Here is a 25,706-nt window from a genome sequence, read left to right on the forward strand (position 1 = left end):
TAGTGGTAGTAAATTCCGTACTGGCGAGACTCATAACATACGCGACCACCTTGCAAGTAAGGTGTTGGCTAGAGTTTTCAGCAATCATGTTTGCCATTTGCCATAATCCGATTTTGATCAGTTTTTGTTTGTTAATAAATTTGAAACGTAGTAGACCAAATCATCTATTCGTTCAGGAGAAATACTACCATTCATGGTGTGACTTACGTTTAGTGCCTCCATCAGCATCCCCAGCCACAAGGTATTTCTGAACGTCTCTTAGAAATGTAGTGTAATGTAATCTCTTAGAAATGTAGTGTAATACTTAGGTGTGCCAGAATAGGACACTTCTGATAGGTATTTTTCAACTAGTTTCAACTCAGTGATACAATCTGTGCAGCTGCTTTTAACACGTAAAGGAGAGGTGCCAAGCACAGAGGGAAAGTGTGAATCTTCTCCTACAAATCCCACCTCAGGTCTCAGACCAATCTCCAGTGCCTCTCTGCACACCTCTTGGAATCTATTCGCATCTCTTTCGGCATCACAACTGTTTTCGAAGTCAGGAAAAACATAGTGTCCAGCTCCGTAATCTCTTTAAAACTCGGATTATCTTGCGACCCCCTAATCTCATTAATCACCTTGAGATGCGTAGAGTTTGAGAGATCTGGCAATGCTTTCAAGCTCAAGCCCTTCCAAATGAGTCCAGGACCCAGTTTTGATTAACCTGATCATGTTTTCCGATCTGAAATTAGGGACCCAATTGTGGTGAGAACCTTGTGAAGGCTGCTGATATTGCAAGCTGATGAATTCGCAAATGTGGGACGATTCTCGGATCAGGAATTCCAGCAACTGAAAGATAATTCCAAATTCAAAGTTATGTAAAAATCCCATCACAGCCCAGATCCTACAACTAGTATAGATCCACTCAAAGGGATAGGCTTTCCAAAGGAACAACATGAAAGAATTGTGGGATGACTTTATATGAAGAAAGTTCACAGGGAATATTTGTGGAATAATGTGCGTAATGTTATCAGATTTGAAAGAATCTAATAACAAGAAAAGGGGACTTTTTGTGTGAAAATTCTCTGGAGAATAATTTTTGTTTTGTAATGAGAGGAGAATTTCAACTCCCAGAGGAATTTTCTATAGATATTGTTTAACAAGGTTGTAAGTATTCAAGTTGAGCAATTAAGGGAAAATTTCATTTGCACCCCTCCAATATGTGGTAATATCAAGAATATCCCTGCATTCTTGTTTATTACATTTTTCTCATAATTTCAATTATACCCCTGGACTTGATAGCGTATTTGATTAATCTTGTTTTAGCTCATTTTTGGGCCCAAACTGCGTGCCATGCACATTTCGGCGGGCCCCTGTGAATTAGACCCTGTCGCTGCCACTGTCAATCCCGCTGCTGGTGCTGATCCTGTGATGGCTGGTCGATGTGGAAAACAAAAATATGAACCAATGCATTTTTTGGGCAAAAGCTTGGTACTTGTTGATGGCGCCATCAGTAACACTCCTGCGGGCAAATTTCATGGACTCTTCATTGTGCACTGCTTTGATCTTTGACACTTCATCCATATCATCTTCTTCCATTGCTTCCGGGATCTTAGTTCGTTTTTTTTCGAATTCCATATCCTGCACACATGCATTCGAAATCCAATTCCATTGATCATCTAAAATTTATTTTAGGAATTGAGGTGGTGTGAAATTGCTAATATCTCAACAACAAATCTACTAACAAGACGTGCAAATCTAATTGAAATAGCAAAGCTCCAAAGTTGTCTATGTACATATTTTTTCAATATTTTCACAAATTGCTTATTTACAAGCCCTTTGATAGATTTTGGTGATATCAACACCACTAAGGTCCATAGTGTGGCAACCAAGTGCCTCTAGATTGATTTCTTTAGCACAATCTGTACAAACATGCTTGGAAGATATGTAACATAGAAGCTTCATCGAAGCTTCATCGAAGCTTCATTGGGAAGTGGGATGTAGATCAGTTGATCCAATCTTCTCGGTCGCAATAGGGCAAAGTCAATAATATCATGTTAATTTGTAGCACCTATAATGAAGATTGTTTTCTTTGCATTTATGATGCCTATCTCTATGAGCAAATGGTTGAATACACGATTTGTTAAACCACCTGTGTCACTGCCGCTGCCTTCTCTTTGAGTAGGAGAGTTCATTCTTGGGCCTAGTCAAAGATTTCTCGTACATTGGTCTCGCTCTCTCCAAACCACATAGTCAAAAGCTCACGACCTTTAACATTGATGAAATTAGCTTAACACTTATTAGCAATAGCCTTTACAAGTATTATCTTACCACATCTAGGTGGTCCATAAAAGAGAACTGTCTTGGAGGACAACATACAAAGAGATCAAAAGTAGTAGCGGTGGGGCAATGGCAAGGTTTGGTTTGTGGTATGCAGTTTGGACCCCAAAATGAGCTAAAATAAGATTAATTTAATATACTATCAAGTCCAAGGATACAATTAAAATTATGAGAAAAATCAAGGATACATGAGTAATTATCGAGAATATTGGGATATTCTTAATATTACCACATATTGAAGGGATACAAATGAAACTTTTTCCACCAACAATTGCAATTAATTTAAAAAAACAAAAGCAATGTTTGCATGTAATTTTAGGGGTTCAAAAGTGGATCTGTAAAGAATCTTTTTTTATTCTTGTTTTGAATCTTCAACTTTAATTTTGTGGTTGTTGGTGGGATATCCATTCATTGAAGAAGAAAAAATGATTACATGTGATTTTGAATTTTTTTGGTCTATTGGCTTATTGTTTTTTTTAATGCCTATTATTTTAATATGCTTTAAAAATTGTAATGCTATTATTTTAAAGATTGTTTTTACTAAAAAATATTTTATTTTATTTATTTAAAGATTAATACAATTTGATGATTTTTTTAGCATTATTAGTGACAATTAGACATTTAAAAGAATGAATAGTATTATTGGCAAAATTATGATTTTTGTATTGATATTTTTCTTTTGTAGTTTTATAATATGTTTAAAATATTTTTTAACTCTTCTAAAAATAATTATTTAGAAATAATTTTTAATTTTTAATTTTATTAATTTAATTTCAATTTGGTTATTTTTATATTAGATATCTTGATTATCATCTATAAAAAATATTGTAATTTTTAAAAATTATTTTTATTCTATTTTATACATTAGTAGCATGTTTTATTCAAAACTTTATAAAAAAAATTAGAAATTAGAAATAATATTTAAATATAAGTTATTTTCTAATCTCACATACCATAAAAACTTCATTGTGCTTATGGTTTTATAGAGTTAGTTACAATTTTTGTCATATTTTGAAATTCAATGGTTATTAGTATAAAATGTACAAAGAATAATAGTTGAAAAATTAATATCTTCAAGCACTTAAAATTTCAAATATGATTTATCTTGATATGTTATTATTAGCCTCTTCTAATGTTTGATTATAAATTTTATTAAGAAGAATAATATAATTTAAGAACAATGAGATTTAAATATTTATTAAGAATAATTATTAATAATTTAAATATAATATAATATAATTCGATGCTTAATATAAAAACCACCAATTCTATTAACTAATTTATAAACTCTAACCAATAATTAATGCAAGTTTATCTTCTTGTCAATATATTTTATCACCTTTAATTCCTACGAAATTATCTTTTATGTGCTTTGTTTTTATGTGTTTTTATTTATCTATTGATTGCAATGCTTGATACTTATTTCTTAACATTGTTGATATTTTCTTCTATGTTTTAAAAATCTAATTACAATCTACTATTATTTTAAAAGCTTTAAGAAGCTTCAATATTAAATTGTGCTAATTATTGTTAAGTTGTTTGAACTTTGTATTTAACCTTACATACTCTTTTTTATCTTGATTAATTAATTATATTTAAAATCTCACTAAAAAATCTATAATTAAAACTAGTATTATATTAGTATCTATTAAAATACATACACACATAATTAATAATATATAAATTATATATATATATTTAATAAATAATATAATATATTATAATATCATATAACCATTAATAAATTATAATAATAAAAATTTAATCAAATGATTTTTTTAATGTGAATTATTTGAGTAAAATAAAAATAAAAATAAATTATATTTGTATAAGTGTATAGATCATTTTAAAAATATTTTTAGAATCAAAATATCAGATTTAATTATATGTATGTATCAACATATATATATTTTTTGATAGTCCAAAAATTTAATTTTAAAATAATTTTTAGAAGCATTAGAACAAAAAAGTATTTACATATATGCATTCATAGTTCTTGTTTGAAGTGAAGCAATTAATGTGATATACCTATTCTATTCCTATAATTAAAATAAGAGGGTTTCAAACCAAAAAGCTAGTTTTGTAAGGTAATAGTATACAAGCCTTGTATAGGTCTTTGTATAGGTCCTTGGCTTGGTGGATAAATTTTGTCTTTTAGAAGTTTCTTCTTTAGAAATGATACATAGTAATAAGAGTCCATGATATAGATTAAAATGTTTTTTAATTACAATTTTAAATCTTAGCCACTTATATCTTACTTCTAATATTTATAAAAATAATTTTAAATATTTAAGAAAAAAGTATAATCAATACTTTCAACAATCCTTGACATTTGACAAGACCATCTCTTGACATGGCCTAATACAAACTTCACATGACAATCCTATCCATCCAATATAAAGTTAAAATAAATAAAACTACAACTTTATTTTCTTTCATGTCTTCTAGACTAACTTTCTTAAGCATACTGCGAACCAAATAAGATCTCTATCTACTATTTCTACTTCTATTTCTATTTGCCTAAACCTAAACACCCCTTTTCACACTCACTATCCATCAATCTGAGTGTAATGACTCCTTTACGGTGGTGTTTTTCGTGTAATGCCTATATATATATATATATATAAACAATCACATACATCGATGAATTGGAAATCCAGTGCATCTATCTGCTGTTGAGTTTGCAGCAGCTCACCGAGATCCATTGCAAGTCTTGATGGGCACTTTGCCGACGTCTTCCCTCTGTCGGTGCCATGGAATTGAGCAAGGTATGGATCAGAATTTCTTACAACGATCCCAAATACCCAGACTCTACTGGGTTTTGTCGGTCTTGCAGAATAGCGGCACAACAAGGACGACCGAACCCGTGTCAGATTCAAAGAATATCTGGACAAATTCTTCCGCAAATCAACCAACCAAGGCTCGCCCATCATGTTCAATCCAACGCGTCATTAACAGCTTTGGAGCTCCACTTCTGGTGAACCGCCTAAATATAGTCACGTCAGACAAAGACGTTGTATACAAAAGTGCGCACGAGATCACCGCAAAAGCTCCACTGGATAGATCTAGATAGGGTTTGCCACGAATTCTCGGTTTCCGTTTACCCAATGCATGATCTGATATAATTGTAGGCCTCCACGTCGCTGATACGTTCTGAATCCCCAACTGCTGCCGACGTGCTTATCACCGAATCTACAGTTGCAAGTGAGTACGAGGACTAGACGCAGCGGTATTCACGAGCCACCTTGGAAATCATGACAGACTGAATTTATAAGTTGAGCACCTTTCCTTACAGGAAAATTCAGATAGAGAAGTGGAATATACAACGTGTTCAGAAGTACACCAAAATATCCGTAACATTCAGTCATCTGTTGCCTCCGCTTCGTTACTGCGATTTTGACTGAATGGTGATAAACATTGTCTTCTATTATTATCTAATAGCTAATGCTACATACAGTGGAGGTAAATGCTCCTTGCTTTACCGGAAGGTCAGATCCGACTTTACAATAATCGAAAAACAGAATCTTGTCAAAAAGAAAAAGAAAATTCTGTCTATGCTGTAGGAGTTGATTCGAGCAGAGACGACAAAGAGCCATTGGCGTTAGCTTCTGCTTCGGGGACTTCAGCTATAGCAGCGTCAGCTTCTGCTTCGGGGGCTTCAGCTTTAGCAGCGTCAGCTTCTGCTTTCAGCCTCTCCTGCTCTTGCAAGTGTCGCGGGTATCGATTGAAGAGCTTCAAGCATAGTTGAAGCTGTCGCTTCTCCGTCTCCAGCTCATTGAAGATGCCGGGCTCGCCGATCCGCCACCCCCAGTTGCCAGCTTGCGTTGCTGGGGTATTCATTCTAGCTGAGTCATCTAACCCTAGCACGTCCTGCATTGGGATAATGGTGGTGAGCGCCACGGAAGAGAGCGCACATTTGATGAACTCCCAATGGATGTTTTCGTCACTCTTTAAACCCATATACTGCAGCACATGCTCCCGCTCGGATGTCGTCGCCTTCTTCCACCATCCCACCACAGTGTCGTTGTCATGAGTACCCGAGTAAACAACCTGATCAACTTCGTGATTGTGAGGCAAATGCGGGTTCATGGAGTCACTACCGAATGCAAACTGAAGAACTGCCATCCCTGGCGCATTGATATTCTTGCGAAGCGAGACGACGTCGCTTGTGATAACACCGAGATCTTCCGCGATAATGTCCACCTTCCCCACGGCGGCGCGGATGGCGGAAAAGAACTCTTCGCCTGGACCTTTCTGCCACTTACCGTGCATGGCAGTGTCCTCGGCTGCGTCGATAGCCCAGTAGCCGGCAAGCCCTCTAAAGTGGTCGATCCGGAACTCGTCGTAAAGCTCGAATGCACGCCGCATTCTGTTTGCCCACCACGAGTAGCCATCTTCCGCCATCGCCTTCCAGTCATAGAGGGGGCTCCCCCACAACTGTCCAGTCTCGGAGAAAGCGTCGGGGGGGACCCCAGACACCATAGCTGGAGCGCCAGTCGAGGGATCCAGTTCAAACATCTCCCTGTTTGCCCACACATCCCCTGAATGCCCCCCGACGTAAATAGGCATGTCACCAACAATTCGAATCCCCAACGCGTTTGCGTGTTTATGCACTGCTTGCCATTGCCGCTGGAACAAGAACTGCTCAGCAACAAACTGCGTAATGAAGCCATGATGCTCCTTTCTGAAAGCTTCTAGTGCCTCTGCGTTCCTGTCTCGCAAGTCCTCCGGCCAGTCCCACCAGTGCTTTGCATCAATGACGTTGTCAATGGCAGCGAAAAGCGCCGCTTCCTCGAGCCAGGAGGAGATCCTAAGATCCGTCCTAAACCTGTCAAGCTCTTCCCGCATAGCACCTCTACTGCTGACGAGATTCCTCGCGGCCTTGGCAATGAGGGGGTCTTTAATCCTGGCAACCGCGTCAAAGTCCACTTTACCAAGCGGAACAGGTGACGGAAGGTCGATCTCTTCCAGCAACCCGTCCTTCACTAGCTCCTCAAGAGAAATCAGCAATGTGTTACCGCAATTCGCGTCCACTCCTGCGTATGGGGAGCCATCTTCACCCCCTTTCCTACCTGGGGGAACAAGAGGCAGGACCTGCCACAGCGTGCAACCCGTCGACGCCAACCAGTCCAAAAATGCAAACGTTTCCTCTCCGAGCTCTCCAATCCCATTTGGTCCAGGCAACGACGACGGGTGCAGCAACACCCCACATCTCCTCTCAGGCTTCATTCTGTTCGGGTCATCGTCAGCGTAGTTTGCAGGCAAGTCATCGCCAACCTTCAGGTCATATGTCCCCGATCCAAGCTTATTGGTATCCGTTTCCTTCGGAGAAAGATCCAATCTCTCAGGACTAAGAACTGCCGCGGGACTCGCAGTGAAATATCGGGGGTAGTCTCTCTTCACCCTCTCAACCCACACCCTGGAGGTGCTCCCAAGAGCATGATTGTGCTTATTAGGGAGCAACGACCGTTCTCCCCATCGCCATGTGGAACTTTTCAACGATGGTGTCCCGACTGCGTACACTCGAGAAGCACAAACAACGGAAGTAGTCATGGCCGTAGACTGAGGCAGTCGATTCTCACGGCTGACACCTCCTGCTCATAGTCCTAAACAACCAATTAAACGAAAGTCAGGTCACAAATTCAGAACTAGACTTCCAAACTCACAGGTCGGACCTCCCTAAACACCATTGCTTGGTCTCCGACTAACAATCCGCTTCACGGCAATGTACTCCTACCAGCATCTCTCATTCACACCCAACTTTCGAAAACACGCGCATACAGATCATGCTACACTCCTTCGACACAAGGAAGAAAACAAACACAAACTCTAATCCAACGTCCGATGCCTAGCGCAATATGCCACACTGTCAAACCTACCCTCTCTACGGAACACCAGCCTATGTCACCACACCGTCACCATTCAAATCCAATTGACAACGTGTAAGAAACAACAAACTCTAGATCTACTCACATTACACATCTTCCGATTAGATTCTATCTCGTAAACTGCCACTAACCTGCAACCACCGCTGTTCCTCAACAAACGCACAAACGTCTGCCGTGACGGCAAACTGCAATGCACTTGAGATTCCTGCTAACGTAGCCAAGGCCACACGTGGTTTCCGCCGCAGCTCGGTGGCGACGATCGAGCAGAAAATGACTCCGCGTCTACCCGCTACACCTCAACTCGGTGACAAGGATCCCCTCCCTCGCTGCCTTCCTCCACTGCTAAATAGGAAAGCAGCGTGGAGAGAGGAGGGTGCGAAAGCAAGAGTGGTGTGGGAGTGATGGATAGAGAAGCGTGAAGCATGTGCAACTAACTAGGATAGGCTGCGAAGAAGGGAAGGAAGGGAGGGCGAGCGGGTGGAAACATTGATGCCCGTGACTGACGAACTGATTGTGTTGGCGTACACGACGCTTGGTCCCCCATCATTCACCACGCGCGATATTTCCCCCTCCCCCTCCACTTTTCGCTTTCATCCGTTTCCCTCCCCCCGCCACTTTTCGCGACTTTGACTTTCCCATCTTTACTTCTTTAAAACTTGTTACTTTTACTTTTACTTTTAGGGTTTGGAAGTTATGGGGAGCAAGGACGAAGTTGATGTGGATTCTTCCTTCCCATGTACATTAATTCCAAGGACATTTCAAAATGAGTACATTGTTATTTGTTTGGAAACGTGGTGTTGTGTGAATGGCATAATTTTCCCAAGTGCAAATTCCTTTACATGAATATATATGATGATGGTGAGTGAAGTTGACGTTCATTGGCGTATTTTAGTAGAATGTCAATGGAAAAAAGTGAATGTGTGTATTGTGAATTGACAACAACAACCCATGAGCACATGTGTGGGTATGTGATTGTGAGGTCATAATCACCTTGTTGTGAACTAGAACTAGAGCACATTGTCGGTGACTTTTTAACTTGGGTATGCCTAAAGTTACTCATTGAAAGGTTTAGAAGACAATTCTGTAACAATATGGGGTTTCAAATATGGCACTTTTGCAAAACCAAATGATTGGAATTCAACCTCTGATATTCCCAGGATCACTCCAAATCACCATTCAAACTTGATTAACTCCTGATATTACTCCCTAACTCAAACTTTATTACTTCCTAATATTACCCCTGGGTTCAAAATTTATTATCCCTTGATATTACCTCCTTGGTAAGAAGTCAAAGAGGCTAGAGAGTTAAGGCAAGTGACTTGGTTTTTGATATTTGAGTCGCCTCTCTTTTTATATTTCAATTTCAAAATCACCCAAGTCAATTTGGTGAACTATCAAGTGATATTTTGAAATATCATGAGATACTTCAAGTTTGCATCACGAGTAAAATATCACCCAAAAAGGCCATGTTTGAAACCCCCTAATAAAGGTGGACATTGTATTTAAATCAAAATTAGGTGTGTTTGTTTGTTTGTTTTCTTTTTTGGTAATTTATTGATCATAAACCAATCCACCTTTGTTTGTTAATGTAATGGATATGACTGGTGCATTTATAACTAAGATTTGGTCTATTTGAACAAGTGTTTTCAAAAAAGTTGTGATGTTTGTTTTAGAAATCTTGAGCAATGCTGTACTGACACGGCAACATAAGCAAGTAGGATGATTGGTTGTTGTTCAATCAGAGGGACAAAAAACCAAAAATACTGTTTGGGTGGGCGTTAAATTTGTGTATGTGGAACTATTGTTGAGTAAATGCCATACAATGATTGCCAAAATTTGTTAGAAAGGCCATAATATAAATAAATATATAAATATATTTATTTTTTGTAAGTTTTTAATTTTTACTATAATGCCTTCTTCAAAAAAATCATTGATCTCATACAATTTTTCTTACTGGGTTTGTTTTAATTGCATGTCTGTGTTTATATATATTTAAAAATACTAGCCATCATTAAAATATTGTCTCATTGACAAATTTTATTACAACCAGCCTTCATGGTATCCTAAACGTATAAATTCCACAATAAATTTTCAAAATCAAATTCAGCAATCCAAATGTGAATCCAACTGACACAATGAATTTGATTTTGAAAATAAGATTGGAAATTAAATTAAATTATAAAATCGTATAAGATTGGAAATATGTTGAAGATAAGATTGGAACAAATGATTGATATATCTATTACTTTGTGGCAGAATGTTCAATAATTACTATAAAAACAAACTTTGAGTTAGTTTCTTTTGTTTTTGTAAGATTATTTAATTCTGATTTCAATTTTGTTGATACTCTTCCACTGTAGTTGACTGTTATTGATGTTATTATTTTAGAAAATAGATAGCATCTTTTGTGATTTAACTAAATGCACAAGCCATATAATTGGTACATTTATGTGTATGTGTGTAATTAATCAAATACATAAAATCTTGCATGGCTTTCTAAGGTCAAAAAACCAAATTCATGTTAGATTGCATGAAATCGATATATAGAAATTATGTGATTATACAATCAATGCATTACTTTAAATTTATTTGAATCTTTTTAATACAAAACCTAAATTTTTAAAGAAAAAAGTAAAAGATATTTATAGTTACATGTGTGCCAAATCCTTGTCACAACTTTGTGTGGAATTGTGTGAAAATTACAAAGAAATTGAGTGTCCACGTTTGAATATGCAAAGCAAAATATTAGACAAGTTTGCATTTTGATGAAGAAACATTGTCTATCTACCAAAAAAACCATCTTTGGTTGCTTTCTAGTAGCCCCACAAGCATATGTTGCTCACATTTGGCAGGTGACCTTGCTTTGTACAAGCAAGTATTAATTGATTTGCTTTCTTGTTTAGGCAAGTTCTCCTGACTCAAGTCCCATTAAAGTAAATGCCTTAGTGTCTTGGTTTGTGCACAGATAGTGGCGGTTGAGACCATAGTTGAAAAGATTATATTATAAGATACAGTTTGAAATGTAAATATATTATTTAAATTTAAAACGAACATATAGTAAAGATTTGTACCGAGAACAACATAACAATACGAGTAACATATAAATATAAATTATGAAATAAAAATCTCAAAAATTGAAACTTGCTTAATGCTATAATATTTTACCACCAAAAGTAGTCTAAAATTGAAGTAAAAAAATTAAGAATTATTATTATTAGTTTCACTATATTATAATACGTTGATAATATTAATTTTGGGATATTTTAATCCAAAAATTTGGTATGCTTGATTTCAATGCACAAATAATATTATAAATAACATACAAAACTTTGAAAAAATTATCTCTCTCTCTCTCTCTCTCTCTCTCTCTCTCTCTATATATATATAGATATATATGTACATATTTATTTATTTGAACTATTATTAAATTATCATTTTTATCTTGTTTTTATAAATGATATTTTATCCAAAACAGCTTTCGATTTTGTAACTATATAATAAAGGAACTTAATTATGTAAAGTATATATAGTATAAAAGTTTTACTTAGGTTTACTTTTATTATAAAATTTATATTCTAATATCAATTTCGAGCCTTTTATAAAAATATAAATGTGTATCTAATGAATGGCTATTATAAAATTAGAAAAAATAAAATATCATCAATTATAAAACTATAAATGATTATGAACTGTAGATGTATTTGGAAAATCATATAAAAAGCTAAAAAAAAGATATTTATAATTTACTTGATAATTATGAAGATATTATAATTATTGAAACAATGTGCAAATATCTATAAATGATAAATCCAGATTTTTTTTATAAAAATCAAAATACCAACCATCATGTATAGTTTGAATAAGTTGTAAAATCATCAAATGAAATTATTTTTTACACTAGAGTTGAATTGTGTACAAAATAAATATTTATTATACAAAATCAAATTAGAAGATAAAAAACATTCAATAGTTAAAAGGCTATGAATAGTGTAATTCATAATAAAATGATACTGACTAATTATAATATCATAGAACTTATTATTTTTGTTTTTCTTTATTGTGAGTTATAAATTTATATTCTTCTTTTGTAACCATAATTATTTAGATCGTTCCTTTTCATTTAAAATATTACTTGTAAATTAAAATAAAATAAAATCCAAAATTACTATTTTTTTCATTTCTATATACTTTTGGACTAGGAAGAGGATTTTGAAATAAAACTTTATATCCATAGCAATTAATTAATCTTGGGCAACCCCAAATTGGCAATTCAAAGAGGCATCTCCACTGTCAGGCGAGGATGAACAGAGGGACAATGGATGAGACATCCTGTTCCGCGCCTTGTTCTGTTCGTCCGATTCAAATCCTCTTAGCCAGTTTATGTAAACAAGGGCGGGGTCATGAATCTCGCCTCATTCTATTTGCTTGCTTGCTGGATGCCGCGCCAGCCCTCCGATGATCGTAGGATCCACTACGTCTTGTTGTTTTTGTCGTCCCTGATTGTCACCATGGCGAGGTCTGTGCATTTCGCCGCCTCAATTTGGCGCGTCCTGAACGACGAATGCTACGAGCTGCACAGCCACAAGTTCGAGGGATGCGTTGAAGTCACTTTGCAGGTTAAGATTTCACGACCAGAGAATTATTCCGTTCTCTGAGGGATGCAGCAGCGGAGGCAAGACGTTTTTGTTCATTCTCAAGGCCAATAACGAACTTCACGATATTTAAGAAGTGACTGAGCTGGTTTTTGCTGTGTGCTTGTTGTGAACCATCCTTCAATTGGTTCAACAATGACTTGTTCAGACTCACTCCCGAGTTCGTTGAGGCAAATACTGCGGTTGTGCATTGTCATCAATTGCAATTCCTATGGTTCCGTCGGTGCAGACACATGTGTCTCTTTGAAGTCATGCAATTCACTGTGGAGCTCGCAAATCGGCTATTGGATCTTCTTCCTGGTGTTTGTTTTGCGAATCCAGAATGATAATCCTCGGATATTGCGCAAGCATCAAGTCTTGTAGTTTTTGCGGGATATTCAATTTGTTGCACTCTTTAACTTGGATGTGGGAAACTTTCGAAATCGTTGAAGAATTTAGTGAGGAGCGTAATTCATTAACAATGCAGATGATCATACGCGTTGAATTTATAACGACAATGCAGTTTGCAGAGGAACTTGGTTAATGCATCCTTGAGCAACATCAATTTGGAACGTCGAAGTCCATGATTATTGTACACATTCCACTGATAAGTCTGCTAAAATTTCTGGGCCCTGAAACTCCAAAGTTTGACCATGGCTGACATTGTTAGAGTTCCATGGATTCTCATCAGCTTTTGTCGACGGCATTTTGGGCATTTCGATTGTATTCAATATGCATCTTCCTCACAGAATGTGAATTTTCACGCTGCGAAAATACATGGAGCAAGTAGAGGTGCTATTTTTGATGCACAAGTGGTGTAGCAATAATCTAATATGGTCTCATTCGAGTGGCAGTCAAGGAAGAACTCAAACTTTTATGGCTTGATAACCTCAGCCTTCGTTGATTTGAAAACCTCGTTCGTTTTTTTAGTAATTGTAAATGAATAAATAAACGAATACTATGATAGTTCGGTTATGCAATCTTGTTAACGACTACTGACAGATAGTGCTGATGTAAGTGGAATGACATGCCCTAAGCGATGTATTGGATAACGAAGTAGTTGAGCGGAAGACGTTAGAATTTCTTTAGTCCAGCTCCATTGATGTAGAAACTATGCTGGACTCTGTGCTAATGATATCAAGAAGCTGAGTCGCGGGCACTATTTGATCCCAAAATCGACTGATTTGTATTATCCATTAGTTTCCAATTCAAGGTGACCCTGCACTATTCGGATCAACTTCTGTTTATCGATATTAGTTCTAAACAAATACCGGAGGCTTTAATCTAGAATTTTGGTGAATTGTATTATTGCTATTTATGAACATTCGGACAGCGAAAACCTGAGTTGATTAGGCACTTTTGAAAGCAGTACGCCACATTTTGAACAGCGTCAAAAATATGCATTGGACAGGAGGAGCACTTTCAAAGGTGGTGTGCACTTTGCTACTGCTCGATAGTCAACCAGAACAGCAAGAATTGGCGTTCACCAAAACCATGAGCAGTGTGACCAATCACATAGTATGACTTGAACCAGATTTGCCTGTACAGATTTAGAAACTACTTTCCTTTGCTAAAGAAGAGCGTCTGTGCAGCACACACACCTCAGAAGAGGACCACACTGAAAGGACTAGCGCTTTTCTGACTCCCCTTTTCGATACATAGTTGTGTGTATCCTTCTGATGTTGAGCTGCTCGATGTTTACAGAAGCTCTTGAATACTCAATCGTATTACTTCTTCATCTCGCAGTTGCGGTGAAAATTCGCAAATTTCATAAAGATTTCGATTGTATATTTTAGGAGTTCGTTGTCACTTTTCGCACCTATATTTCAAAATCTAGGACAAACAGGTATGCCTTCCAAACACATGGAACAAATTGTTGAACTGGCTGTATTAAAGTTTCGAGGTCCGCATGGATATTGATGCCGGGGAGGGTTGTGCTTTCACTTCAGCTTATGGTTGCTTATTTACCAGTGTCCAACCCTTCTATGATTCCACAAAACAAAAATTAGAAGTAACCGTTTCATAGGTTGATCAAAAGTTTTGAGATGCTGTTCCTTTATCACTTCGTCATGTAATTGATTCCTTCACAGCTGCTAGACCTCAGTTTGTTGCCTACGTTACACCTTCATTAATATTTTTTGGTGCTTTGAATTCAAAAGTTAAAACAAACACATGAATTGTGAAAGAAAATAGTATACGTATAATCATATACGAATCTTTACAAATAAGAAACAAAGAAATGAAAAGAAAAAACAGAAAATAAAAAAAAGGAGCTACAACTTATGATTTATGTTAGTACATGTAGGAGTAGTTTTATTTTCGAAACAGAAAATGATGATACAAATCGATTTTTTTAATGATGATGAAAAATTATTACATATACTGTTTTTTTTTTTTTTTTTTTTTTTTTTTTCTAAATTTGATTAAATAATCTATAATTTTTATATGTTATTTTTAGATGCTCTATTGATAAGTCTTACAGAGGATTTTTCTAGTAAATTGTATAATAAACCATAAGGGTATTATATATTTAATAAATTTATTGTAACATCTATGAGCCATAAATGGTGTTTATTTTTAGGTATCTTTTAGATTTTTATATTCATATATACATATTTTTGTATCTTAGTACAACCATCGTTTATATATCCACACACTAATTTATATTTTGTATATATAAAAATAAAGATAGATTAGTAATGTATAGTAAGTTTAAGTATTGCATCAATAAGGATTGCAACAAAAGAAGTAGTTTTACTGATATAAAAACTTATTTATTTTTATAAAACTCAACAATAATACAAAATATCCTCGTGAAATTTTATAAATTTGTAAATATTTGTTAATTTTATAAATTTGTAAATTTTATAAATTGTGTAAATTTTTGTTATTCAAAATGATCTACCCACTATACTCATTGTTTATAGTAATTTATTTGGACATTTTATAAATAATCAAATTTGTATTTGTTGATATAATGTCATCACTTGGAAGATACATCTTTAAAGTTTATACTTGAGTAACTTTTTAACATGTATTTGACTTTCTTAACAACTAAATTCATTTGTTGGTTTCAAGTGACTTAATTCTAAAACTGAATAGATCTTTATAGATCATTTAATATTAATATTTATCAAATTAATTATAAAACATAAACATCCTAAAATAATATTGTGATATTTTGCCGCTACCCAACCACTTCTATTGGCACTTGATGTGATGAGATAGGTTTAAATAAATCAAAATGTCTTTTGTTAAAGATTAAACAGGGACCTCAAAATAAGTATTGATACCACAATGACATTTACTACATTCTCATTTAATTCAGCAGATCCATAATTATTAATCTTCATATTTGTTTTTATGTATTTTTCTTATCTTGCTTTAAGCTAGATATTTATAATATAGTATGTATATATTTTGATGAAGTCACTACTTTATATTGCATTATGCTTTACTTTCTTTTGTTTTCTTAGACATAGGCTGTATACGTTGGAAAAAAAATTTGAAAGTATTTATATATTTTCTATGAAATTAGACTATTTAAACTAAAGTTATAATTTAATAATACCAATGAATAAACTAAAAATATATTGTAAATTTTACTAAATAAATAAATAAAGATTTATATATATATATATATATATTTATACACAATAAACAATGGAAATATCACATTGTCAAAACAAAACAAAAAAAATTTTATATTCAGATTGGCAATGTTGATCACACCGAGGAAATAAATGTGCTGGTGAAGGTAGGTGTGAAGCTTCCAGAAACCCTAATTTTGGTGGGTCATGCAACGGGCAATCTTAACTGCCTTCCTTGCCTGATTCCACCCACTTATCCAGCCCCCACCCATGCTATGCAAGTCCTGTGGGCGGTGCAGCACCCTCAAAGGACGGCGACCATCGATCGGCGACCCCTCCCCTCCACGCTGCCTCTGAACAGGACCCCCACAATATCTGTTCGATGTTTCGACGTACCCAACTCCGTTTTTTTTATAACACTCGTTTCCACGGACACGATTGTGTGGGTCCACGTAACGCACAATGGATAACCTTTGTGCAATAGAAAAAACACCCACTTGGTCTTAAAAAATCGCACACACCTGACATCGTGATCTACGAGTGACGTCTTTGCTTTCCGAAGGATTGCTGCGATCCTGGTGAACCCATCAGAGGATGTTCACTTGGAGGAGCTATGCTGTTTGGTTGAAGGGAGCTGGAGGTGAGCTCGTGCAAGGCTATTATTCTATGCACTTGCTGAAAGATCTCGTCAGCCACACTGGGAGCACATTCTAGGTTCCGTAATCGAGAACAGAATCATTTGGAGATGGCATCCCGTGAGGGATTGGGGGTCTTGGCTACCAGTAATTTGCGCTGCAACTAGCTTGGGATAGGCCACAAATATCGTAGCTGTGTTCCTGCGGCGACGAGGGGCCCAGTTTGACAGACTGGACGTGACTGGTTTATTCCTCAAGAATCGTCCAGCCCCAACGTTTCCAATCTTGGCAACCTAGGGTGCTTCGCGAAGACAAAGTGAACGTTCCATGGCCTTTCCAAGTAAAGTCACTATTCTGGGAATGAAAACTTACCCGCGGAATATGATGATTTCCATCGTGTAGTCTGGAGATGAAGGCCCCTGCCCTCAAGTTCAGCAGCTACTTCAGTGAAGTCAACAATCTGAAATGAAGGTGAGGTCGTCCGGTTGCGGCGCTAAAACTCTGAAAATAATATGGATGTTCCACACCAAAATTTAAGGAATCTTCGTCACTCATTGTAGGTGCAACTTTTCAAGGCTGAACAGGGTTCGCAAGGTGGAAAGACTTTCCAGGTTTAGCTATGTATCCGATTTTTTTAACACTGCGAATCTGCTTAAACCTTTCTACAACAACATGGCATTTCGTAAATGTTGCAAGAGGGATGTCCCCCGACAGAAACATTCATCCGTTTACTCCCACTACACTCGTACAATTATGCAGCAATCATGACGTAAATGAAGAGAGCAGACACTACGCGACTTGAGAAAAACATGTGCTCCCCAAACAGAAAATCGATCCATGGTTCACAATATAAGAACTAGGTGGGACATCCGATCCTGTTCCGAGCCAACCCAGTTATGTGATGCATAAACGTGACAGACACCCTGTACACAAAACTTCACACATAGAACTTGGTGAGTGGCAATATCGTGGTACATATTTCGGAACAGCTGCGGTGGCCCAGCTACTTTGACGCATCGTCCCTGCGACTGTATGCAAGACCCATGGTACAGTATTTATGTACACCTAAAGTCTGAAAAGAAATTTCACTATATTCTTTCAGTCTCCTCAGAGCACCCTCCGCCTCCGAAGTCTCCACTCTTCCTACAACACATGAAATACTCTGCTGCCTGCTCACAAGGACATGAAGGAACTTAACGCCCACTCCTAAACCTAAAAAAAAACATACAAACACAAATACTTCTATATCCAATCACCAAACCAGCATCGAAGCTAGCAAACACTGGTAAAATGCCCAATGGAGACACTCATGTACTTCGACTTCACATGGGCTAGCATACCGAACACATCAGCACCGCCAGCCATCGCGTACACAGATCCAACTTGAATTCCAGAGACAAATGAAGACATCGCCAAACCATCTCGAATTGCGTGATTTTCCCCAGTCAGCTCAACCACCTGACGACACAAGAACACCCTTCAACACCAGCTCACCAAGCACAACTTGAGAGAAAAATAAAAAGACAAAGGAAAACCCTAAGCTACAATACAATGCAAAATGGCAAAACGTGCAGCAGCGAGTTTGCAGAACCTACTCTGTTGAGCTGCAGAACCGGAAGTAGTCTGTCCGTCAGCACCATGAGCAGCACCTTCAGATACGCCTGATCTCCACTCTTCTTGTCCAGTAGTCGAACCTCCGCCTTCCAATATTGCAGCATTGGCACTACCAGTGACGGCATCCCCAGCCGCTATCCGTCCCTCCGGACCTTCCACACCAGACTCCTCCATCCCAGTTTCTCTCACAGTCTCCGGTCCAGACGCACCATCGTCTTGAACCACTGAAGGTGCCTCCGACAGCGCTTCACTAATACTTGATGGGCCCGTATTACCCACTTCCGCAGCAATCAAAGCTGCTTCACCATCGCCTACCTCTCGCATTTCTACATCATCTACAACTGCCGAAGTGTTCCTCTCATCCTCGACCACCACTGAACCCTCGGGGACACCACCAACGATCGGGGTCGGCTCTGACAGACTTGTCCCGCATGCGTCCCTGTGCAACTCCACCGGTTCACTCCTTGCTCCCATTCCCATACCGCCCAACTCCGAAGCTTCTACAACCTCCTGCCCCTGCTCTCGTCCTACACTATGTTCTTGGTCTGATGTTCCCACTTCCCCCCGAAAAGACTCCAGATCCGACACCTCTACAAGACCACACTCGTTGACAGACATCGCGGTGTCCGTCAGCACCGCCGCTTCCAATATCTCCTGCAAATAGTCAGGCCTCCGATCGTCCACACCTACGCTCCCGCCCTCCATCCCCGCTCCATCGGCCTCCACCAACGCGTCGAATAACATGCTCGCGTCATCTGCAACAACTACGCCTTCAAACTCCAACGCTGCATCCATCACCTCCATCTTCGCACCTCCATCCATCCCCTCATCTTCCTGCACCTTCATCTGGTCGTGCTGCATGGAACTACCCAGTGCATCGGCATCGGCATCGGCATTAGCATTGCCCGGGGTTTCCAACCCTTCCATCTGCATCTGCTCTCCTTGCCCATCCCCACTGCCATTGCCGTCACCTTCCAACCCCATCTTCGCTTCATGTCGAGACGCCCTGCTATCAATGCGCCTCAAATCTTTGTGCGTTATCGACCGCAGTCGGGTCTGCTGGTGCCGGAACTGCTGATGCCCATGACGTTGGACTTGATGCGCATTTGCCTGGTGGTGGTGATGGTGATGGAGCTGCTGCTGCTGCTGACCATGTAAATTGTGGCTGTGACTCTGCCCATGCACCTGCACGCTCTCTGATCCACCTCCATCGCCGGTTCGAGATCGTGATCTCACTGCCTCCGCACTGCTGTTGCTCAGCCCGCTCGACGGAGCCTCTGGCTTCACCACAGCTCTCCGACGCATCGGAGTCATGCTTCGAGATATCCTCGGACTGCTATTTATCACTCTGTGCAGCTGCCGGGCTAGCTCTTCGTCGTCCACAGACCCCGCGCCAGCCCGTCTGCCGCCATACCCCTCGTCCCTCTCGTTCTTTACCTCTCCTTTATAGCTCCTATCACGACGAGATTCTGAATGCACGTTGATTTCCAGTCTCATTCCGCCACCTCCGCCTCCGCCCGATCTGTTTTGCGCATTCGCCACCTTCCTTCGCAGCTCCACTCGGCACGCAGCCTCGGCCCGGCACGCATGTGCAGCAGTCTCCAGTGCTGCCTTCGCAGCAGCCGCTGCTTTCACCGCAGCGTTCGCCTTCGCAGCTGCATTCGCTTTCGCTGCTGCCGCCACTTTCGCCGCTGTTGCTGCGGCGTTCCGAGCCGCGGCGGCTACTTCTTGCGGCGATGCTCCCTCCATTTGCACCTGCCCCAGCGACATCTTTCGAGAATATCCCAAGCTCCTGCTCCTTGCATCCCCCGCCACGCCCGTTGCATCCAGCATATACCTCTGCCTCTCAAATCTTGAACCATCCGCGTGCCTCATCATTCGAGGCTTCTTCAGGGCTGGACTCAAACAATCTAACCCCACCCTCACTCCTGTCCTCACCTCCCCAAACTTTTCCGACCTTCCAGAACTCGGCTTGCTCCTCATCCCTGTCACCCCATTCGACTCCCTGTGCCGTCGACTCGAGTTTACGCAATCCATGCACACGTACAACGCCGCGTCCGGCATCGTCCCGCTCGCTTTCTGCTCGCACTCCGGGTGCACCGACCGCCTGCATCGACTGCATACCAGCCACATCGACGGGTCTCCTAGCAAACTCGCATCGTGGTACATCGCAAGGCAATGCGGACAGAACATGCTCTTCGAATACAACACGTCACAAGCGCTGCAAAGCCGCAGCGAAACCCCGCCCCGCTTAATTCTCCGCATTCCATCGCCCTCCACCACATTGCAACCCATGCAACTCCCGACCTCGTGCTTGCGTGCGACCAATCCCTGTCCCGCACTCACTGCCTCGGTCTCTAACCCAGCATGCTCACCACCCTGAGTCGGAAACACCGCGGGCGGAGGTGAAGTAGACAACCAGCCGTTCTGCTTCAACCCTGCTAGCAATCGCTTCCGAGGAGGAAGCGACCCTCCTTCTATCAACGCCCGAGAGGCTGCAAGTCCGGCCATGTCCCCGGAGTCCATAGAGCTCGTTGCTGTTGGTCCTGCATCGGTGTCACCCATGTCGCTGCCCTTCCCCGTTGTACCACAACCGACGACTCTCCACTCTCTCCAATCTTCTTGCAAACCCTATGCACGTCACTCGCCCTAGCGCGGAGAAACAATGTCCCCCCAGAGTGAACATCACATTGCAATATCGATGAGAAGAATAGCGCGTCCCTCGCTTAAACTTCCCTCGCTCCACCTTCGCGATACTGCTCCCCACCCTCGCAACAACCTCCCTCAGACTAAATCTTGCCCAGCATCTCCTGCCCCTACCTGACCTTCACAACTCCATACTTCGAATCAAATTTCCCGCACACGCTCACTCGTAACCCTAAAAGAATTTCTCCGTTGTTACTGCTAGCCACTCGCAGCACTCTCCGTGATCTCCCCTGCTTGCGAAGCTCTTGTCCTCACCCTAAAGCCCTGCCCTCACCAGCAACCCCAACAGCTTCACCAATCCCGAAATCGTCGCAGCACAACAACAACGAAAAAAACACAGAAAACTAAGCCTAGCCAGTATCACAACCTCACCACCAAGCGCACACGATGAAAACCAACTTCTCCAACCTCGATCCCTTTCTCTCCCTACACTACAACCCTGCTACCCCATCCCCACCAAACCCTAACAATGCATCATCGCAGTACTCACTCCCCGAGATTCCAATATTCCAGCCCAAAAGCGTTACATGTTGCCAGAACGGTGATCACAAGAACCAGCCACGGCGTGTCCTCCACAGAAACACAATGCAGCAACAGCACAGAGCGAAACAAAATAAAAAATAAAAAATAAAAACCCTACGAGCACCACAGGCACCAATTCAAGAGGAAAGCACCGAAACACGGAACCGACGTCGACGACAGCACTCGTCTTGGGTATAGTTACTGTTGTTGGTGGTGTGTATTCCCGAACTTGTGTGGCACACCACCACTGAGCTCACTTCACGCTGCTGTTAAGAAATTCCACCCCAATGGCGCTCGCTCGCTCGGGTCAGCAGCGATTGACCGACTCGAAGCAGGAGGAGGAGGAGCAATATCCTGCGCCTGCAAAGGCGCGGAATTCTTGATCGGACTCGTCGGAAGCAGCGAGTCCCACGGAGCTCCACAACCGGACGTGGACCCCACCACCCCTTGTTGATCCGACGTGGCGGCCACGTCGTCTCAGTGGGATGCTGATGCCCTATCCGTGATGCTGCTGATGCCCTATCCTCCTCCCCTCGCGGCGCTTTTCTTGGGATATACTGTTGCGTGCTCAGATGTCCGTGTGAACAGAGTTCCGCTGGTTCTCGTTCTCCCTTGGTACCTGGGGCCACAATTGTGCGGAATAATTCAGCCGTTGAATTGAATTTCTCTGTCATGTGTTTTTAATTCTCCAAAATTCATAATTAAAATTTTTTTGCTTTTCTGTATTTTTTGTGATTTTTAAATCCTGGGTTAATATTTTTATATCATGTGGGTAACTGTTTTAGTGTTAATTTAATCCAAGAACAATTACTGGTTGTGGAATACATTAGCTACCATGCGGCCATTTATTTTATCATATTTGAATTGATAATTATTACTTTATCATTTTTTATTTTAATATTTTAATTTTATTTTTTAAAGTGAATAATAAGTACAACTTACTTTGGCATAATGCTTTTTTAAGTATATATTTCAATATTTAGTATAATTATAATTTATGATTTTAAATCTATTCCATATAATTTAATAATATAAAAATATGTTTTTTAAATATATGTATATATATATATATATATATATATATGAATGTTAAATAGACTTTTACTAAATTTATCTTCTTGTTTCCAGCCCCTCGTTCCTTGTCCTGACGTCCCAGTCCCTGTTCTCAATGCATGTCCTCCATCCACTGGCTTCTTACAAGGCAGCCTAGTCATTCGAGCCTTAAAGTCCAGCTCATGGGACCCCACAAGACTAGAGTTTGCTTCTGAAATCTTAAAGGTCCGCTCGACGTGGGATAACTTGTGCTTCTTCATGTTTCTCAATAGATCAATTTTTGTGAGTTCCAAAGTGAGTCCAAGGAATTTTCGACGGATCTAACACTTAATGCGCAACAACAAAATGCAAAGATTAGTTTCAATGACCACCAATCAGTTCCAAAATATTTGTACTCAAAATGAAGAAAAGAGGCTCTAAAACACTCTTGAAACAATAAACATCCAACCATCTAGTTTTGGGTAAGCTCGCATCACATATGATCATTATACCAAAGTTTGTAATAATACTTGTTTTTTTGCAAATTCTTGCTATAATGGTGCCAACAAAGATGATGATAATTTCCATATTTAGTCTTTTTGAGTGACACAAAAGTATATTAAGCTTTTAGTTCTTTGAGATTCATGTCTTTGATAGTTTGACAAGACTACTAATTCATTGTTCTTGTTTTGTTTTTAGAAGTGAGTGGATTATCCCACTTCTATTGTTGTATTTTGAAGGTTGCAAATTATTCATCTTTAAACTAAGATTTAATTTTCTAAGACTAATTTTTTTTAAAGAGAGAAATTTTCATTAGGTGTTATAAGTTGTAGATTATCCTCCTCTAATTTATCATGTACATTTTTTTGAATTTTCTAAAGAGGAAAAAAATATAGATATTATTCTTGTTGGAAGTGAAAATAGATTTGCAAAAATTATAGATATTCACAAGCTTATCAACACTTTTAAAATAGAAATTTCATGTATTTCCAATGTGAATCATGGAGATATTATTTTTGTGCCTATGAAAGAAGTCAACAATAAAGTTGAAAGACTATGCCAAAAAATTGTGAAATTAGAAAAACTAAGTAGATTAAGTTTATAATCAAATCCAAGAAGCCTTACTACTACAAGTATAAGGGAAGCAGGATATGAATGCTAGAGAAGTTTGATGGAACAAGATCAAAGTTTCAACGGTTTTTATAACAAGTGAAGCTTTATCTAAAGTTGCATCTTTTTCCAATATCTTGATGGATTTACTCAAATTAGATTCATAGATGGGCTTCTATTTAGGAGTGCTCTTTCTTGGTTTGCACCTTTGATGGTAAAAGAATCACAACTATTTTATGATTTTAATTTATTTTTAAAAGTGTTTATGGCCATATCTAGAAAAAATGATCAAAAAAATTTAGTAGAGATAAAATTTATATCTTTACAAGAAAAATCACGTTCAACCTCCATACATAGTATTGAATTCCAAAATCTTATCTATGATATGGATTAGAATGACAAAGCCATTATAAATCAATCTTGATATGAGTTAAAAGTTAATATGAAGGATTTATTGCTGATAATACTAAGAGAAAATTCATTAGAATGATTTATTGTTCAAGCCATGGCATATGACAATTGATTCTTTAAAAGATGCTAAAAACAAAGATTTGGTTGAAGATGTATAAGTCAAGTCACAGTGATCTCTTTTAAGTTTTTCAAAGCTTACTCATCTAGGCCAAAGTCTATATAAATTGATATAATATATTTTAAATATCTTACTAAGTAAGAAAAGACTCCTAATTGTCAAGAAGATTTATGCTTATATTATGGAGAATTCAAGTACACTACTCAATATTGTGTAAAGAAGCAATATAGTTACAAAATGAGAATCATGGTTGCCAAAGATGATAATGTGTTAAAAAAATAATTTTTTTAACTACAATAGGAACCATGCAGCTAGAATCTTCTACAATATGTAATAAAGATTGTATTTTTTCTTTAAATCCCTCATATTATTTTATAATAGATTTTTTTTTAGAATCAAAAAAATCAAAAAAATATTTATCTTATTAGATTCAAGAACCTTAACCTATTTTATAAAAGAAGATTTTATCAAAAAATAAAAATAAATTTAGTCAAGAAAATCAAATCTATGCATGTTGAAATTGTAAATGGTCATTTATTATTTTTTGGAGACATTATCTATGAAACAATTTTTTTAGATGTAACAACTAAAGTTCTTAATAAATAAGTAATATTTAATGTCATTAGATTTCCCTCCAACTCAGTTATTATAAGATTATTGTTATTAAAAAATAATCCTTAAATTGATTAGATTTCTCACAACCTTAATTTTTTCTATAATTTTGCATAAGTTTTTGCTAGTTAAATAGAAATTTATAAGCCCAATACAACCAAATTCTTATTGGTAGATGCAAGAACTTTCATGCATGTTACAAAAAAAGAATCAACTTTTGCTATATATGCCACATCTATTTTTGATAGAGATAAGACTTCAAGTAGCATTCTAAACCAATATAAAGATTGTTAAGATGTTTTTGAAAAAAAAAATGTTATTATTCTTCCAAAGCATTGTCTCTATGACTATTCCATTGATTTATAAGAAGGACCTCAATTAATATTTGGACCATTCTATAGCTTATTGCAAAATAAGTTGATTGCACTCCTGTAATATATTAACAAGAACTTGGCTAAAAACTTTGTATGTTATTCTTAATTTCTAACAATAACTCTTATCTTATTTATGTAGAAAAA

The 25,706-nt window shown here is 38.3% G+C and overlaps 2 protein-coding genes and 2 long non-coding RNA genes across 4 annotated transcripts; 1 reads left to right on the forward strand and 3 right to left on the reverse strand.

The window, feature by feature from the left end:
• Nucleotides 1-101: 101 nt before the first annotated feature.
• Nucleotides 102-870, forward strand: LOC141044592 (uncharacterized). The gene is made up of 3 exons (XR_012216187.2): nt 102-241; nt 380-455; nt 732-870. It is a non-coding gene; the product is annotated as an uncharacterized LOC141044592 (long non-coding RNA).
• Nucleotides 871-5,586: 4,716 nt separating this feature from the next.
• Nucleotides 5,587-8,514, reverse strand: LOC112273235 (4-alpha-glucanotransferase, chloroplastic/amyloplastic). Its single transcript, XM_024501726.3, has 2 exons — nt 8,339-8,514; nt 5,587-7,925 (listed from the first exon to the last, which is right to left on the reverse strand). Exon 2 carries the CDS (start codon nt 7,870-7,872, stop codon nt 5,872-5,874), a length of 2,001 nt encoding a protein of 666 aa, XP_024357494.1. The 5' UTR covers nt 7,873-7,925; nt 8,339-8,514; the 3' UTR covers nt 5,587-5,871.
• Nucleotides 8,515-16,482: 7,968 nt separating this feature from the next.
• On the reverse strand, nt 16,483-17,848 carry LOC149987302 (uncharacterized). Its single transcript, XR_016498912.1, has 2 exons — nt 17,436-17,848; nt 16,483-17,264 (listed from the first exon to the last, which is right to left on the reverse strand). It is a non-coding gene; the product is annotated as an uncharacterized LOC149987302 (long non-coding RNA).
• Nucleotides 17,849-17,989: 141 nt separating this feature from the next.
• LOC112273328 (uncharacterized) lies at nt 17,990-22,262 on the reverse strand. Its single transcript, XM_090245147.1, has 3 exons — nt 18,659-22,262; nt 18,404-18,521; nt 17,990-18,232 (listed from the first exon to the last, which is right to left on the reverse strand). Exons 1-2 carry the CDS (start codon nt 21,240-21,242, stop codon nt 18,514-18,516), a joined length of 2,592 nt encoding a protein of 863 aa, XP_090101273.1. The 5' UTR covers nt 21,243-22,262; the 3' UTR covers nt 17,990-18,232; nt 18,404-18,513.
• Nucleotides 22,263-25,706: the final 3,444 nt, after the last annotated feature.

The sequence above is a fragment of the Physcomitrium patens genome, chromosome 20 (assembly GCF_059467195.1).
Source record: "Physcomitrium patens ecotype Gransden chromosome 20, ASM5946719v1, whole genome shotgun sequence".
Taxonomy (NCBI): Eukaryota; Viridiplantae; Streptophyta; class Bryopsida; order Funariales; family Funariaceae; genus Physcomitrium; species Physcomitrium patens.

Coding starts and splice junctions, on each gene's coding strand:
- LOC112273235 (XM_024501726.3), bottom strand. CDS start 7,872: ATGACTACTTCCGTTGTTTGTGCTTCTCGAGTGTACGCAGTCGGGACA.
- LOC112273328 (XM_090245147.1), bottom strand. CDS start 21,242: ATGGGTGACACCGATGCAGGACCAACAGCAACGAGCTCTATGGACTCC.